General features: G+C 44.9%; 1 protein-coding gene across 3 annotated transcripts in view; it reads left to right on the plus strand.

Moving 5' to 3' along the window:
* Positions 1-19,219, plus strand: part of SNX31 (sorting nexin 31) — a 62,887-nt gene that overhangs the window by 13,100 nt on the left and 30,568 nt on the right. For all 3 annotated transcript variants that reach the window (XR_006288410.1, XM_037892190.2, XM_037892191.2), the window contains exons 3-4: positions 5,256-5,370; positions 6,332-6,396. Coding sequence is in view for 2 of the 3 variants with exons in the window: in XM_037892190.2 (XP_037748118.2) it covers positions 5,256-5,370; positions 6,332-6,396 (180 nt within the window). In the remaining variant the exon portion in view is untranslated. The remainder of the gene's footprint in view (positions 1-5,255; positions 5,371-6,331; positions 6,397-19,219) is intronic.

Genomic DNA, 19,219 nt, shown 5'->3' on the forward strand with positions numbered 1-19,219 from the left:
CTACACTTGCAGATGTAGAGCACTTTGAGTTAAATCAGCCTTTGTAGAGCGCAGTAGGGAAAGTGCTGCAATCTGTCCACACTGACAGCTGCAAGCGCACTGGTGTGGCCACATTAGCAGCTCTTGCAATGGCCACAGAGAGCAGTGCATTGTGGTAGCTATCCCACAGTGTAAGTGGCTGCAACATGCTTTTCAAATGGGCGGGGAGGGTGGAGTGTGACAGGGAGTGTGTTGTGTGTGTGGGGGGGGAGAGAGAGAGTGGGTTTTGGGGGGGTTGAGAGCATGTCCGCATGCTGTCTTGTAAATTCAGACAGCAGCAGACCTCTCTCTCTCTCACACACAGCATTCCGCAATAATGGTTGCTTTGTGTCGGAGCAGATAAGCAGCCGGGTGTCAGAAACGGAGCTTTCAAAGGGCATATCGCATTCCTACAGCAAGTTCAAAACAATGAGAAGAGTGGCCACTTGATTTAAGGGGATTATGGGACATTTCCAGAGGCTGATCAGAGCACAGTAATGCAACACCTTGTTCACACTGACGCCGGGGTGTTTCAGGCAAGGAGAGCAAGCGTTAATCTTCTCGCCGAGGTGGAGTACCAGGAGCACTCTAGCCGTGGAGTCAGAGCGCTCTGCGTGCCTTGGCAGTGTGGACGGGTAGTGAGCTAGTGCACCCAGGGCTGCTTTAATGCGCTCTAACTTGCAAGTGTAGCCAAGCCCTAACAGATTCTTTTCTTGTTGCCTAGGCTGGCGTCTTTTGTTCCTGTGAGGCTGGGCTGGGTTTGTCCCATACCTGACCTGATGAGGTGTGAACTGCCTCTCTGCTCTTGGAGAGTTTTTTGCCTGGGCTTGCTCTAAGCCATGAGGGCACATTTTCAGCCTCATAACTATATACATGAAATTATAACCTTACTATAACATTCCTGTAACAATTACTATAACATCACTATAACAACCGTGCTCAGTGCATCATGAGCCTTCCGAAGACACCCAACATGACAAACTGCATTGGATACCACACAGTCATTTTATAAAGATGAACCTGGGGGTGTAGGGTGTTTCCCCGAGGTACAGAGCGTCACAGTAGGTCCCATGGGTTTTGAAAGGTTTTGTGGGGAACTTGCTTCTGATGATTTTGGGGGGTTGTTTGAAGGTCAGAAGAGGGAGTTCAGGAAAGATTTCTTTCAGGATGTGGTCCTCATCAAGCATGGGTTGTAATTGTATGATGATACCCTGTATGAGTTCCAGCCTGGGGTGGTACGTGACAACTTGGGGTGTGCGATCAGACGGGTTTTTCTTCTGTATTGAAGCAAGTTCTCTCAGGGTATGTGGGTGTCCTGTTCCACCAACTCAAAGCAGCACCAGACCCTGCCATAGCACCGCTATGATGATCAGTACCCCCAACAACACATGTTTCAAGATCCATAGGTCCTACACATGCCTATCACAACATGTAGTGTACTCATTCAGTGCACTAATATGTGTATGTGTGTGTATATATAAAAAGAAACAACGAATTCATACTACTGTGGCTCTTTTGGGTAATGTTGATCACTAATTTGGCTTCTGAACCACAGAGGTCTGAGTATGACTTTGCCAAACAATCTGTTTGATCTTGTGTTTAGCTGTGACACACTGAGTACTTTTCCCAGACCCGAAGAAAAGCTCAGTGAGACAAGGTGGGTGAGGTAATATCTTTTATTAGATCAACTTCTGTTGGTGAAAGAGCTTATCTCACTCACCTTGCCTCTGCACGAGATAGGACCTCTTTAAACCTGGCTGGACGTCCATAGGAGCTCTACTAGTGGAAGCAGCCCTGGAGAGACATTGATTCAGCTCTTCTCCCAGTCAGCCTGGCCTTGCCCACTTTGGGATGTATTACCAGGCTTTGAGGTCTTCAGCAGAGTAAGAGTTGCAAGCAGCTTGTGCTTCTGGCTCCTTCTCTAGATGGATTTACTGCTATCTGGAGATTTGCAACCTGTGTTGTGCTGGAAGTGAATCTGGCCCCCAGGACATAGCTCTGCCAGGTAAAGCCTTAATGATTGTCTGCTTGCGTTTAAAATTTAAGTCCATCTTTTGGGCTGGTGAGTATTGGAAACAACCAAGTTTCCAGTCATGTTGGACTGAAACTTAATGCCTGCAGACTGATAGCTCTGTCTGATTAAATTAACTCCCCACCTCCACCCTCCAAAGTATGTGTGTAAACTATTATGGAAAATTTCTATAGTTCTTAGAAGTATGAAAAAGTGAGATACTTTTTCAGAAGAATTAGAATGCTGGAGATTGCTCAGCAGATCGGATTCCACTAGGTTGAGAGAAACTTCTCTCCCCACCCCACCCACTCCCCAAATCTTTCAGACAAACATAGCCTAAGTTTGAAAAATAAAATTTACCAAGCAGTCCATTCCAAGGTGGATTAATTGCTCTCATTGATTTGGATTTTTTAAAAATAGTCCATGTCTCCATTTGTACAAACTACTAGTGATGATGATGGGTAGTGCTGCATTACATGGGTGAGAGGCAGGGCGAGGAGGCAGGCGAGGAGGCAGGATTCGAGCTCTGACTCCATCTCTGAACTCTGGCAAATCACTTCATATCTTTGCCTAAATTTCCTTCTCTGTAAAGCAGAGAATGCTTCTCTGTCTGAGGCTTTGGAGGGATCAGTGTATGTATGTGAAGAACTTTGAAGATGAAAAGCACTATATAAAAGCTGCTGTTCTTATTATATTTATGCAGCAGCACTACATGGAAAACATGATTTGGTTTTACATAGCTCCTTTTATACTCTGTGTGTCTCAAGGCAGTTTACAAGTACCTAATAACAGGTAAATAATAAACAAATTGGAAAGTGATGATGTGTTGCCAGTGCAGGGGTAATGGGGCAGCTGCTACATGGGCCACAAGCAAAGCTCACACAAATCTTAATATATTCAGAAACTGCTTTACTGAGAGAGGGATTTTTGTCCAGGCTTGTCAGAGTTATGCCTCTTCCTTCCTGAAAATGCCTATGATGTTTTCTACCTCAATTTCCCCTGCTTCCAGAGAGTGGCATTAAATGTATAATAAACCTTGATCCATGAATTGTCATTTCTCAGTAGTGGCCAAATGATGTCTGGCTGTAGAAATCAGTCTGTATTTCCACAAATGAAATAGCTTTGACTAGAGTTGACTGAAATTTTTCAAACAAAGTTTTTTCAGGTAAAAAATGTCCCTTTTGAAAACACAAGTTTTACTTTTTTTGCCAAAAAAAATTCAAAATGGCAAAATTAATTTTATGGCATTTTTTCAAAATCCTTATAAATATTGTGAGACGCTTTAAAAAATGGAAATAACTGAAACTTTTTTTACAATTTTTTAATTTTACAAGCTCTAGCTTTTAATCAGTCACTTGGGTTAGGATGGAAGTTTAACACTTTTGTAAATACTTTAAACTCCTTGTAGCACATGCCATTGGTGACAATGGGACTGCGCCTCCCATTAAAAATTATTTTAATCTGAATTACGCCTTTGGTGCTCTTTTCATGTTAGTCAGGTATGACCTTGAGCCATGGGGGTGGGAAAACCAACAAATAGTATCAATGTGCACATTTAGTATAGGGTAATGTAAAAAAACCCAAACAGTTTAAATTATTATTTACTTACTTCAACAGTCTGTTATAATCAAGGAGGGTCTGTGAAGTGCACATGCTTTCAGCTGGCTTTTCATTTTTGCCAGCCTGTTGCCTAGTGGCCCCTTAAGGGTTTACAAAAGCTAGGTCTAAGTAAGTGTGTGTGTGTGTGTGTGTGTGTGTGTTTTAACTGACCAGATGAGGTCCTGAAAGCAGGAGCACTTCCAGTTTGGGGGATCGCATGATCAAACAGCGTGAGTAGGAGAGAATGGAAGTCTTAATTTCAGGATTCTTTGACTTCAGTGTTGCCAACCCTACGGCTCAAAAATCCTGAGTCAGCCCCCCCTCCTCCAATCAATAAATTGGGTGGCTGAAAAATCATGATTTTAAAAATAATGAATTTTTCTTCTGGGTTTCTGAGACCTTAGGGTGCACTCAGTTCATGATTTCAAGCTTTCTTCCACAAGCAAGAGAGTTAGAAACTTTTATTTTTAAGTGAAAGCTGAGCATTTCACATTCACGTGACTCTAGGAGCTGGGGCTTCAAGAAAAAATGCCAAGTATCTCAGGACTTCAGATAATATCACAAGAGTTGGCAACATCGTAAATTGTAGCTTTAAAAACAGTTGATCCTTCTTTAGTTTGAGATCGCTCCCTTCTGTGTACTGGAAGATTCTCATTGGATTGTCCAAATGCCAAGTTGGAAAATCTCCATTTAATTCAACTGAACTAAGAGGATCATATTTCCCGTGTCTTCCACCACTTTCTGGGGGAATCTAAACTGCAAGAAAACTGGTATTGTGTTGGGTGGCGAACAGTGACTCTGCCTGATGATGTATTTTTAAAAACAAAAGCCAAGCCAATCGAGCGTTCTATGCTGTTGTCAGAACAAAGTTCAATTTTCTGCTGAGCGTGGTCGCAATGTGAGTTGAAAATGCTCAGGAAGCAACATGCTCTCTGTAAAACTTACTGTCCACCCATTCAACCACAGCTGACTGTAAAATATGGTAACAGCCAATTGGAAGTGTAAAGTGTCTCCAAATATTTCTCAGCTCTATACAGAGTCTGTATTATGTTAAAGAAATACAGTGATGCAAGGGAGACCTGTGGCGAGGATTACGGCATGTCTAGGATCCCTTTCTTTGCATTTGTGAATGAAAATCAAGGATCGACGTCAGTGGTTCTCAAAAGAGAGGGTTTATGTGATCATACAGTATTACAAATAAATCTCGGTATAGATAATTTGGAAAGCAAATACTGAGTGTTGACAAAGACAGCATAACATTTGTCTATAGAGTGTGTAAGACTTAATGAAGTAGACATGCTGCAGTCCTTCTGACTTGGAACTGAGAAACTGCTTCCAAGCTGCTACTCAGATTGCGTAAAGCTAAAAACAAAACAAAAAGCACCATGCTTTGCATTGGTGACAGAGTCCCCCCTGAGTGGCTCTGAAGAAAGTATTGTTGACTACATTGTTTGGCTCTGAAGGGGTTGTATGTCTTGAATACATTTAGAGGTTGAGAGAGCTCAGTAGCATTGGGGCTAAAGTGAACGGACATCTCCAACCTGGGGAATATGGTAATATGGTGATGTCCACAGAAGCCCATAGCAGATCTTCACTAACCTTAAGCATTATTTGATTGCCATTGTAGCTAAGACGGATCTTTGGGAGTACCGTGCCTGCTTTCCCTCCAAAGTTCTATCTTGCAATGACCAAGTCCATGGCTGATGAGAGGAGGTCTCAGCTTGAGCAATATCTACAGAGTGGTACGGAGTCTCTGCTTTCACTACGTGTTTGGGTTTTCAACTCTGTTTATGGATTCTGCACGTCATGATTTGTGGGGTCTGGTGGGGGCATACCCTGAATGTTGGGATTAAACTACATGGGGGCCTGATCCTGCAGACCTAGCATGCCAAATACTTCCACTGACTTCAAAGTGAAAAACAGAGCCTTTGGGCAGGTCCCTTCAAAAATCATACCCCTCGTCTTGCCTTTAAATTGGCCTCCGTTTTTTCTAGAACTAAGTAAATTTGTTTTTCTCAGATTTCCAAGCAGAGACTTGAGAATTGTTACAAGACACATGAAGTTTATAGGAAAACTATATATCTGAAGTGCAGGTATAATACATCATGCATGAATTTCACGTAAGCCAATACATTAAAATGTAACCCTTTCAACTACAAGAAATAGGAAGCTCTGAGACTTTTTGTGGCCTCCGATGTAATATATGCTTTGTGGGCAAGACTTTCAAAAAAACATAAGGCTAATCTCTTAAATAACCTCACTTCCAAAACTGCTGAGCACCCAGCAGCTTCTGATGATGTCAGTGGGAGTTGCTGGGTGCGCAGCACTTCAGAAAATAGGCTCCTAAATAAATGACCACAACTTTAGGCCCATCTATTAAATATTGGGGTGAAATCCTTGCCCTGTGAAGTCCATGGCAAAACTTCCATTGACTTCAGTGGAGCCAGGTTTCAACATCGGGGTGTGTACCTAATGCAGTACCTGCCTTCCGCTGGGCAGGACTTGGGAGTGATCTGAGCACAATCCAATAAAAAGCGAACTTTGCTTAAATCAAAGGATGGGTAAAGCACTCATTGACAGCTCTACCAGAAGCCTTTTGATGTTAACTTAGAGGGGCATTGCAGGTAATCTTACTTTCAGACGCAGACCCTTTTCTCCCACCACTTCAACTAACTTTGATTTCTATGCCTTTTTGTTTTTCAGTAACTGTAGATCCAAGTATTACGAACAGTGATGTCTTCATCAGTTTTTTTAGAAAATTACAGCAGGTAAGTTTTGAATGTTTCACCAACACAATTAGCTGCTTGGAACAACTGAACCTGTGCTTCAGCTCCTCTGCACAAAGGCTGCTTTTTCTGTGTGGGCTTCCTTGTACTCATATGCTCACAATATTGACCTCCTTTGTGAAGCACTTTGAAATCTACTGACGAAAAGTGCTATGTAAGAGCCAGGTGTTATCCTCTTATCGACGTGATAAATTGTTCCTCTCTGTACAACCTCACCGTAAAAATAATTGTTTGCTTTATTTATGTCCTGGTGGGAGATCTGATGAATCTTTCGCCCCTAAATAATGCCCAGAAAAGTCTTTTGTGGAGAGCTCACTGAAAGGATTATACACATTCTTGGGTTTTGCAATCCTAGATGTTTTTTGGTTGTGTCAGTACTTTGGGGTGATAAGTGTATTGATGACTGCTGTGAATGTCAGCTTCTCTTACCTTGTAACACACAGTGACAGGCAGAGTTTGGCATGTATATGGAGTGTTGTAACCTGAAGTGCTTTCAAAATCCATTTTTACTTGCTCCATAGTCGGGCAGAAGATGAGGGAGGGGAATATCAAGTATAATAAGCACAAAAATCCCCACTGCGTTGAAACGTCAACCATAACATTGCAGTAAATGCACAATCAGGAAACTGTTATGACTCCCAAAGTAACTAACTCTTTTCTCTCTTTCCCCCCACCCCCCATCATGGTTTTTGTGGATGTGCAATACTTTGCAATATGTTAATTTTATGTTTAGTTTGGCTCTTAAATACCACAGTGAGAAGCTCTTTCCGAAGGGACTCTTTGGCTATGGAAAGCATCTACCTGTTGTATGACCATAATCCTAATAGTTATAGAAATTCCTGAGAGGAAGTTATGCTTGAAAGAATTTCATAATGTGACAATTAATGTTTAATTTTAACTTTATTGCTCGTTTCATATTTGCTGTGAATTTTAGGGCTAGTAAGATTACAGGTAATTGTGTAAAGAAGCATTCCACACAAAGCATAGACAAATTCTTTCACAATAAAAATGTGGCTTATTTACTACCTCTTTTTTTTTTTTTTTTTTTTTATTTCCATACCAGGAAAGATTCTTGTCAGTGAGCAAAGCAGCACTCTGTATTTGAGAGTTAGGGCGCGTCTTCACTAGTAATATTAAAGCACTGCGTGGCAGTGCTTTAACATGGCTGTGTAGTTGCTGCACAGCACTATAAAAAACCCACCTCCATGAGGGGAATAGTTACCCGCGCTGGTGCACTGTCTACACTGGCACTTTACAGCACTAAAACTTGCAGCGCTCTGGAGGGTTTTTTTCATACCCCTGAGCGAGAAAGTTGCAGCGCTGTAAAGTGCCAGTGTAGACAAGCCCTTAGAGATTTATTTAGGGAAGGACATAGCATCTTAGGGCATGGCTACACTTGCAGATGTAGAGCGCTGTGAGTTAAGAAGCCCTCGGAGGGCGCAGTAGGGAAAGCGCTGCAGTGTGTTCACACTGTCAGCTGCAATTGCACTGGTGTGGTCACATTTGCAGCACTTGCAGTGGCATTGGGAGTGGTACATTATGGGCAGCTATCCCACAGAGCACTTCTTCCCATTCTGGCGCTGTGGCTTGTGGGAAGGTGGTGCAGGGGGCGGGGCATCCTGGGTCCTGTCCCAATGCCCTGTGATACATCGCTTTGCATCCCAGCAATCCCTGTGCTTCCATCCACATTTGGCGCCATCTTTCAACGTTTTTTGTACTGCGCGCTCTGTTTTCCCTTTCAGCCTGTGGGAATGGAGCCCGAAGTGCTGAGGAATATGCTGATGGGTCTCACCACCACATCATGTTTGGCAGTCGAGTTGCTCCTTAAGCTACAAACTGACAGTGAGGAGTCCGCTGATGATGTCGACTCACGTAACGCATATGACACGAGATTGCTTGTGGCATTCATGGACTTGCTCACCACCCGTGGAACGCCGCTTTTGGGCTCGGGAAACAAGCACTGCATGGTGGGATCACATTGTCATGCAAGTCTGGGATGATGAGCAGTGGCTGCAGAACTTTCAGATGAGAAAAGCCACTTTCTTGGGACTGTGTGAGGAGCTCGCCTCAGCCTTATGGCGCGAGGACGCGAGATTGAGAGCTGCCCTGCCAGTGGAGAAGTGGGTGGCTACTGCAGTCTGGAAGCTGGCAACTCCTGACAGCTACTGATCGGTTGCTAACCAGTTTGGAGTGGGAAAATCGACCGTTGGAATTGTCTTGATGCAAATTTGCAGGGCCATTAATCGCATCCTGTTTAGAAGAACACTGACTCTGGGTAATATGCATGACATTGTGGCTGTCTTTGCACAAATGGGTTTCCCTAACTGTGGAGGGGCGATAGATGGGACGCATATTCCAATTCTGGCACCAGCCCACCTAGCCTCCAAGTACATTAATCGGAAGGGGTATTTGTCTATGGTTCTCCAGGCGCATGTGGATCACTGTGGGCATTTCATTGACATTAACGCAGGCTGGCTCAGAAAGGTGCATGATGCATGCATCTTTCGGAACACTGGCCTGTTCAGGAAGCTGCAAGGCGGGATTTTCTTCCCGGACCAGAAGATCACTGTAGGGGAAGTCGAAATGCCCACTGTGATCCTTGGAGACCCCGCTTACCCTTTAATGCCATGGCTCATGAAACCCTACATAGGGAGCCTTGACAGCAGCAAGGAGCGGTTCAACAACAGGCTGAGTCGGTGCAGAATGACTGTGGAGTGTGCTTTTGCCCGTTTAAAGGGCCGCTGGTGCTGTCTGTACGGGAAGCTGGACCTGGCTGATGACCACATCCCCGCAGTTATATCCGTGTGCTGTAGCCTCCATAACATTTGTGAAGGGAAGGGTGACAGATTCACTCAGGCATGGAATTTGGAGGTTCAACACCTGGAAGCTGAATTTGAACAGCCAGAGAGCAGGGCTATTAGAGGGGCCCAGCACGGGGCTGCAAGGATTAGGGATGCCTTGAGGGAGCAATTTGAGGCTGAAAGCCACTAGTAATGTTTGATGCCCTGCACGGGAGTGAGGAGTGGTGGTTCCAATGTTAGTAGGAATCTGTGTTTGCTACACTGACTTGCAGTGCCTGTTGCTTTCCTGGGCTATGGTATCTTTTACTTAATGCAATAATAAGAATGTTTTCAAAGCCAAAAAATCCATTTATTGAAAAGAAACACAACTGCTTGGGAAACAGAAAGGTCAAGGGGATGGGGTGGGGAACAGTTCAATCACAGATTTGCGTATGTCCTGTTCTCATACTCAGCCTTCCTGTCTGGAGTGCTGTGCAATGAGTGCTGCACTTCAGGCTGGCTAATATGCCTGGTGATGGGGGTTGAGTGCAGAGGGTAAGGGTCGTAGTTTGCAGGGCTTGGTGGTGAAGCGGCAGGTGTTGGAGGCAGCTGGTGGCGATAAGACCCCGGATGTGGGGGAAAGTGGGTTGGAGGTGACATGGGGGCACAAGGGAAAGCGTTTTGGAACAAGGGCTGCGGGGGTGGGGAGGCGGGCGTGGTAGTGCTCCGCCTGCATGGCTACGAGCACCTGTATCAAGTCCGCTTGGCGCTCCATAATGCTTCTGAGCTGCTCCGTGCTTTGGTGCCAGCAATCCGCATTCTGCTAGTGGACCCTCCTTTCACTCTCCTGCCACTCCTGCACTTTTTGATTTTTCATTAAGGGACTGCTGCATTACTTCGTGCAGCATGTCCTCTTTGCTTCTACGTGGCCTCTTCCTAATTCTTTGGAGTCTTTGGCCGGTAATAACAAAGACGGCTGAGATCTCAAGGTTACATCTGTAAAAGCAAAATGCAACACTTAACAGAGGCAGCATTGTTCACACCAGATAGAGCAATGATTCCCCTGTACTTAAAGACAAGCACAGTCTACACAATAGCAGAATTTGCCCATCCCAAAGGGAGCACACATAACCCACAGGAGCCCCAAAATGGTGAGTAAACACAGGGGCAAGGGGGACTGATTGTTTCACAGCCATACTGTCCTCTAGGTTTGTGTACCTTGGGGAGAGCTAATATCTGCAGGGGGCCCCTATACTGAACACTGTCGCCATATTTTCCACAGGAGTTTGTCCTGGAAGATATCTCTCTGCTGAGGGTGACCTGGGAAGCAAGGGAGGTTTTCTACTACAATGCGGCTTCCGCCCTGACCCATATGCAGCTTGCCTGTGTGCAGCAATGGTCCCCCCACCCCTCACGGCACAGTGGCGCAGACATGTTAATCTTACTGGGACAAGGAGTGTAGTAGCTCTCCCAAGGAACCTACGCAAACGCATTGCCCAGCTTCTGCATGAGACCTTTGAAGAGATCACTAAGGCCGATTTCCGCGATGTGAGAGAGCACATCAAAGCCCTATTCCACATCTAGATATGCATCCAGCCCTAACCGTCCTCACCCCAAGAGTCAGCACCGAACAACTTTCTTCCCAAAATAAAAGCCGCTTACCGGGCACCTCCTCTGGTGTTTGTCCTTCCCCAAGCACCAGCTGCTGCGACTGGCTACCTTCCTCCTGGCTTGAGAACAGCTCCTGGCTGCACGCATCTAGGGATGCCAGGGTGTCTTCCTCCTCCTCAGCACCCTTGCTTCCGCTTTTCTTCTCCTCCTCCTCCTGCCTTTTTGATTTGGGCTCTGAAGTGTCCATGGTGGTCCTTGGAGTAGAAGTGGGGTCGCCCCAAAGTATTGCATCCAGATCTTTGTAGAAACAGCAGGTCGCAGGGGCAGCACCGGAGCAGCTGTTTGCCTTATGGCCTTTGTGGTAGGCATTCCACAGTTCCTTCACTTTAATCCTGCACTGCAGTGTATCCCAGTCATGGCCCCTTTCCATCATGTCCCTTGATATCTGCCCGAAGGTATCATAATTCCTACGGCTGGAGCACAGCTGGGACTGGACAGCTTCCTTCCCCCAAACACTGATGAGGTCCAGCACCTTGCCATTACTCCGTACTGGGGATCGCCTGGCACGTGGAGGCATGGTCACCTGGAAAGATTCACTGAGAGCACTCCACACCTTGCTGAGCAAACAGGAAGGGGATTTTCAAAATTCCCAGAGAATTTAAAGGGCGGGTCTGACGGTTGGTCACCTGAGGTCAGGGCAAGCAGTAGAGGTCAAAGTGATGACCAGAGAGGCTAGAACAGGCATTGTGGGTCACTTCTGGAGGCCGATCAGAGCGCACTAACGGACCAGGGCGTCCACGTTGGCGCCTCGGCGCAGCAAGTATTATGCTTCTCTTCGAGGTGGAGTAGCAGGAGCGCTCCAGCCGCGGAGTCCGGGCGCTCTATGTGCCTTGCCAGTGTGGACGCGTAGTGAGTTAGGGCGCCTGGGGCTGCTTGAATGCGCTCTGACTCGCAAGTGTAGCCATGCCCTTAGGCTCTGATCCAAAGCCTTTAAAAACAGCAGAATGACTCCTGTTGATTCCCTTCACGGGGCCCTTATCTTGCCATTTCCCCCCTCAACTATTAATTTCTGATAGTAAGCCTTTTCTATCAGAGCTCTGGTGGAAAAAACTTTGCCACTATGTTGTCTTAAATGGGGGAGGAGGCACTGGATTTGGAATGAATACTAATTTCTCCCTACTGTTACTCACACCTTCTTGTCAACTGTCTGTAATGGGCCACTCTCATTACCACTTCAAAAGTTATTTTTCCTCCCTTGGTATCCTGCTGTTAATTGATTTATCTTGTTAGACTGACCTCACACTTGATAAGACAACTCCCATTCTTCCATGTATTTATATCTGATCCTGTATTTTCCACTCCATGCATCTGATGAAGTGGGTTCTTGCCCACAAAAGCTTATGCCCCAATAAATTTGTTAGTCTCTAAGGTGCCTCAAGGACTCCGTTGTTTTTGCTGATACAGACTAACACGGCTACCACTCTGAAACATATTCCTACATGTGTATTGCAAGTGTTGAAACTGGCTATCTGTATGGTGGATGTGAATTACTTCTTTGGTTTGGGGAACATCTGATGCGGGGTAATGTTCCTAACTGATTGTACGGTCAAATACATTTATTAAAGTACACAGTAAGAGATACTGAATACCACATAGTCCGTTGCTTCCTACATGTCATGGTAGGTTGTATTAAAACTTTTAAGATTTTATTTCAAAGTCAGTGTATCCTCGCTACACACAATCAAGAGACCTTTCTGTTCCACTTTGGAATGTCTTGTTTGTTGTGCTGAGTTTTTAAGTTTTCTGCCTGGCAAAGATACTAGTTCCACAACATTTTTGTTTACAACTTCATCTTATAATTATTAGACTTACGCAAAGTGATTTCTTCATCATACACATAGCAATAGTGCTGGGTATGTTCTTTCATTACTGGGAAGAGCTGGATTCTGGGTCAGACCAGAAAGCTGTGTGAATGACTAAAGTCCATTCTCTGTCATTATCTGTACTTAAGTGCCTTTAATTGGTGTAAATAAATGCTTAACAGACATTCACTTAAATATTAAAGAATCTTGCTTAACAACATGGCTTTGGTTGAGATGCTCCAAATATTTAATAGCACAATCAATGTCTTGTAAAAATGTTTTATGGTAAAGGAATTCTGTAATAGTTTTGAAAGAGATGAATAAACTTGATCTTTCATATGTCCCTGTAGCGTCCTCATTTCCATTGCTACATCTTTAAGACTTGCAGGCATCATTTATTGTGTCTTGCGTGATCCTAAGGGCTAGTCTACACTGGCAACACTAAAGTGATGCCGCCATAGTGCTTTAACGGGCCTTGTGTGGTCACGGCGCAGTGCTGGGAGAGAGCTCTCCCAGCGTTCTAAAAAAATCACCTCCACAAGGGACAAAGCCACCAGTGCTTGGAGCGTGGCTCCCAGCGCTGGTGCACTGTTTACACTGGTGCTTTACAGCGCTGAAACTTGATGCGCTTCGGGGGGGGGTGTATTTTTTCACATCCCTAAGTGAGAAAGTTGCTGTGCTGTAAATTGCCAGTATAGAGAAGCCCTTAGAAGGGGAAACACAGGGCTGGCCTTACCATGAGGTGAACTGAGGCGGCCGTCTCAGGTGCCAGACTGTGAGGGGGGGGCACCACTAGGACTCAGAGTGTAGAAAATTGTGTCTGCTGCTGGTGCATATGTATTCTCTCTGCTCTGGATGCACAGAGATGGTGGAGTGCTGTGCTGGAGGAAGGAGGGCACAAGAGACATAACAGGCAGGCAGGAGAAAAGGTGAGAGGGAATAACAGAAAGCAGCAGGAACTGTAGGGAGAGATGGGAGGAGAAGGAGCCTCTTATGTACCTCTCTAGCACTCCTAGGAGCCTGGACTGATTAACACCAGCTTCTCGGGGAGCTTTCTGTTTCCTGCTGCTACCCTGAACGAATGACTTTAATGGTGTGTTTTGTAACAACAACAGAACCTAGTGAAAATGTCCCTGCAATGGTGACTGTCAGAGAGCATTTTCTAGAATATATTGACATTGATGATACTACAGGAGCTGATATGACAAATGTGCTTCTTAAAAAGTTGGAAGATAAGGGAATTGCGATAGCTGACGTGAGAGGTCAGGGCTATGATAATGGTGCCAGCATGAGAGGAAAGAACAGAGGAGTGCAGACACAGATCCAAGGATTTAAACCCTCAATCTTTTTTTGTCCCATGCAGTTCTCATTCATTGAACTTGGTGGTCAGTGATGCAGCATCAGCTTCTAGTGAGGCTGCTGAATTTTTTAATATAATTCAAAGCATCTATGTATTTTTCTCTGCATCAACTCATCAATGGCAAATTTTGAAGCAACATCTGGGAACATCCTCTCTGAAGCTGAAACCACTGAGTGCCACATGATGGGAAAGTTGAGTGGAGGCAAGAGAGCCTATCAAACACCAAACTGGGAAGATAGATGATGCCATAGTTGCCATTATGGAGGATAATGCTATGACAGGAACTGTTTGTGGGAGAACAGTGGCAGAGGGAAATGGAATCACCAGAAACATGCATAACTTCAAATTTCTGTGTGGCTTAGTGTTTTGGCATGACATACTGTTTGAAATAAATGTAGGCAAGAGACTCCAAGGTGTTGACCTTGATATATCTGGAGCAATGGAACAACTGGACAAAGCAAAGTCATACCTACAGTCTTACCGGTCAGATGAGGGATTTCAAAACATTCTGAAAAGTGCACAGAAGTTGGCAGAGGAACTTCACACTGAAGCTATTTTCCCACCCATTCAAGAATACAGGAGTCACCGAAGAAGACGACATTTTGATTATGAGGCACGGGATAATCCCATAAAAGATCCCAAACAACAATTCAAAGTTGAATTATTTAACCAGGTGCTAGATTGTGGAATACAGTCAGTTGAACGTTTCATGCAGCTCAAGGAACACAGCAGTATATTTGGGATGTTGTATGATATTCCAGAACTCCTTGCTATACCTGAAGAAGACCTACACCAGCAATGCAGGGCACTAGAGACACTGTTGACTCATGATAACATGCGCAGTATTGATGCGAGTGATTTAGGTGATGAACTGAAAGCCCTTTCAAGATCCATTTCTGCAGGATCAACTCCAAAGGCTGTTCTGGAATATATGTGCACAAATAAGATGACTACCCTCTTTCCAAATGCTTTTGTTCAAATCTTTGCAACCAAGAAGGCATGGAAAGCACCACTTTGATTATTCAAAGAGATAAAAATGCCAGTGTTTACTATGCAGACAAGAAAAGTTCCATTTGCTGTTCAGGCGTTTGAAAGTTAAGTGTTACTTAAAATTTTTGAACAAGGCATTTTAAGTTGTTAGTTCTCCTTTATTTGGGTAGGTAGCAGAGCAGTACCATGAGAGGAGTAGAACAGGAAGAAGGCAGAATTGAGACCTTTCAAAGTTTTGGTCCAAGTGAGAGGGCATGGGGGTGTCATTTGAGCTCCCCGCCTCAGGTGCCAGAATGTTGTGGGCCGGCCCTGGGGAAACATAAACAGGTGATGCGGTAGTGTTTTAAGGCTATGTCTACACTATAAACTTCGGTCAACAAGTTACATTGGCATAAAGCCACCACAGTTAGTATATTGCTTGTGAATGTGCATACTTGGCTCCATGTGTCTGGTGTGTGTACAAGCACTCCTGGTGAATACACAGATGCACAGCGCAGTGCACCATGGTATCCCAATGTGCAATTTGCCACTGACCCACACAGTCTTTTGGGAAGTTTTTTGGCAATGCATGCTGAGGCTGAAACGTTCCCAGTCATGCCTGGGTGACAAGGGGGCAGCTTCTCAGTATGCAATTGTCTCCATCCCATAATGTCATCTATATCCCATAACTTTTGTGCCTTTTTTCAAAATCTCACAAACCCGTGCAGTCCTCCTCACTGTCCACCATCTCTGTCAGAAGCATGGACTCTGCACAGCTCTGCAGTATTGTCATAAGTATTGCAAGCACAAGACACCCGATCATCCAGTATTAGCAGAGCTGCACTAAATGAAAGAGTGGGGAAAAGGATGATTTTTTTGGAGGACAGATTGCTGTGGGACAAGCGAGAACCAATTCAAGGTTGTCGGTGGGGTTTATGGAGCAGCTGCAGCTAGTGGAGCACTGCTTCTGGGCTCAAGAAATGAGCACTGACTGTTGGGATTGTATTGTAATGTGGGTTTGGGATGACCAGTGGCTGCAGAACTTTTGGAGGCATGAGGTCACATTCCTGGATCTGTGGGCCAAGCTCGCTCCAGCCCCCAGTGCAGGGATGCGAAACTGAGAGCTGCACAGAGAGTGGAGAAGCAAGTGGTGATTTCTGTGTGGAATTTTACAGCACTGGATTTCTCCTGGGTCAGTGGGAAGTCCTTTGGAATTGGAAAATCTACTGTGGGGGGGCTTTGTCATGCAAGTGTGCAGGGCCATTAATCGCCTCCTACTGCACAGGACTGTGACTCTGGGTGATATTCAGGACATAGTGGAGGGGTTTGCAAAAGTGGGATTCCCAGCCTGCGATGGGGCAATAGACAGCACACATCTCTCTCTCAGCACCAGACCACCTTGCTACAAAGTACAGTCGCGGAAAGCACTACTTTTCCATGGTTATGGAAGCACTGGTGGATCACCAGGGATGCTTCCCTGACATCAGCGTATGCTGGTCAGAGAAGGTGTGTGACACTTGCTCGCATCTCTAAGAAAATAGGGCTGTTTGGAAAGGTACAAGCAGATTACTATTGGGGAATTTTGAAGTGCCAATATTGATCTTGGGGGACCAAGCCTGCCCTTTACTACTTTGCCTCAGGGAACTGTACACCAGCCACCTTGACAGCACCAAGGAAAGATTAAGCTATTGGCCCAGCCGGTGCAGAATGACAGCTGAATGTGCTTTTTGGTAAATAGAAGGGACGCTTGTGTTGTTTACTTACAAGATTGGATCTCAGTGAGAAAAATATCCCAATGGTTAGAGCAGTCCATTCTGTTCCACATATCTGTGAAGCCAAGGGGGAGAAGTTGCTGCCAGGGTGGAGAAAGAACAGCTGTCTGAGTTTGAACAGCCAGACACAAGGGCTAGCAGAGCAGAGCAGAGCTATACAACTGAGGGAGGCTTTGAAAGAGCACATTAACAGTGAGCCAGAGTAATACATTGTGGTGTACTGTGCTCTGCGTGGTCCTGCTATTTTCGCGCCTGTTAGGAAATGTGTGGTGCTTGATGTACTTGTGTGAATAAGATACTGTCAATGCACCTATTAATTTTGCGGTGCTTGCTGTACATTCGTTTGTCACTGATCCTATGAATTGTCACACTGCATGGTAACAAGTAATTGGTTGCTTTCAGAACTGCTAGATATTCTGCAGACTATGCTGTGAACTAATGAAGATGAATTGTGTTCCAAAAATAAACAGATAAATAAACAGATAAATTTTATTCTGTAACAAAATGAGTGAAAAGAAAAATATCTGCAATTTAAATGGTAAATACATGTAAAAACGTAATAAATTAATACAACAGAACTTATGAAAGAGAATGAACATGCATGCTGACTTTAGCGACATATTCAGTGAACTGTGAAAGCCAAGCTTGGTGTAGGTGAAGCTGTGCTTGTCCTTAGTGTCTCCCGAGATGGGATGCTAGGGATAGGACAGTGGCCCCTGACACCATGTAGAATATTAAGGGGGTTGGGGTGGGGATGATGTAGGGAGGTGCTGCAATGGAGTTCTCCATGGACTGCACAGGGAGGCAAGCCCAGGATTGTTGAACCTGAAGGATTGAAGTGATCATGCCTCCATACATAGCACTGTAAGACCACTATTAGAATACTATGTCCAGTTCTGGTGTCCACACTTCAACATGGATGTGGAAATACTGGAGAGAGTTTGAAGGAGGTCCACAAACATGATCTAGGGGTGGAAAACAAACCTTACAATGTGAAGCTTAAGCACCGTAATTTAAAGTCATGTCAAGATTAGATATCTTTCTAAAAGTTATGCTTTAATCCAGTTTCTGGGAGAAATTCTGCGTCCCACGATGGGAGGGGGAGTGTCTGGGATCGTCATGATGGTCCCTTCCAGCCTTGGAATCTCCTTGGTTCATCCCCATGTCCATGAAGGAAAGGAAGGGGAGGACAGGATTGCAGGCATTACCCTCAATATGCTCATAACACTCGCAGCTCTGCATTCAGACAGTGACTATAAACAAATCTCATGCTTCAGAGTTTGTTGGTCATCTCCAGGGTCAGGAAGGGTTTTTTTCCCCTGACACACAATTGGCCAGATGTATTCTGGGTTTTGTTTTGGGTTTTTTTGCCTTCCTCGGAAGCATCAGAGACTGACTACAGCTTGAGATGAGAAACTGGACAGGATGGACCAATGCTTCGAAGTGATACAGAGAATCCTCTTTCTTAGATACTTGGATGGTATATCTTGCTCCCAGTGCTTGGGATTAAACTGATCATTAGACTTGGAGTTAAGAAGGAATTTCCCCGCAGGTTAGCTCGTCAGGGATCTTGAGGAGAGGATTGCCTTCCTTTTCAGTGTGGGTTGCCTGCTAGGACCAGCTGGGCATATTCCGCCTCCTCAGTTCCTTGCCATAGCTGAGGCCTGGGTGGCACCGTGGTCTCTCCTCTCTGCCTGCGGAACACAACAGTTGTCTCCTGAGGACTGAAACGCTTAAATTTAACTAAAGTCATTGGGCTTAATATAGGATCATTTGGGTGAAATTTAACAGCCCGTGATATACAGGAGGTCAGACTAGATGATCTAACAGTCCCTTCCAGCCTAAAAATCTATGAAACGCTGAATCAGGATGAAAAGTTAAAATATTCAAATGCAGCATTGTGAAAAATTGCAATCTGGAGATATCAAAACATTTAGTTTTGGCTTAGTTTGACTTTAATCTGTGTCCCCCCCCTTAAGATGCTGCAGTGCCTCATGGGAGCGGCAGTTTGGATGCTCCTTCCCTCCGTTCTCCTGTGTGGGCTTGATTCCTTGTTTGCAACTCCCATAATGCACTGCAGCAGCTCAGCTAGAGAGGAGGCTGCTGTATGCAGTATCAGCTGAGAGCTAGGGAAATTGGCCTATAGAGGGGAATGGGAGTGTGAGGTACCAGACCTACAATTCCAATAAGGCACTGCATTAGCTTAGGTGAGACATATTAATATTGATGCTACACAAAATGTAATATTTCATTTTTAACTTAACAATGGAAAATCCCCCCCCCCCCCCCCCCAGTTCAGTAAATTCAAAACTTTTCCAGGGAAAACTGATTATGCAGAAACTGCTTTGTTCCATCAAAAACATATTTTAATGGAGAATTCCTGGCCAGCTCTGCTCAATAACTTTAGTTATTGTTCTGGATTCTTGTGTTAATAAATTGTTGGGTTGTATA

The sequence above is a fragment of the Chelonia mydas genome, chromosome 2 (assembly GCF_015237465.2).
Source record: "Chelonia mydas isolate rCheMyd1 chromosome 2, rCheMyd1.pri.v2, whole genome shotgun sequence".
NCBI classification, from domain to species: Eukaryota; Metazoa; Chordata; order Testudines; family Cheloniidae; genus Chelonia; species Chelonia mydas.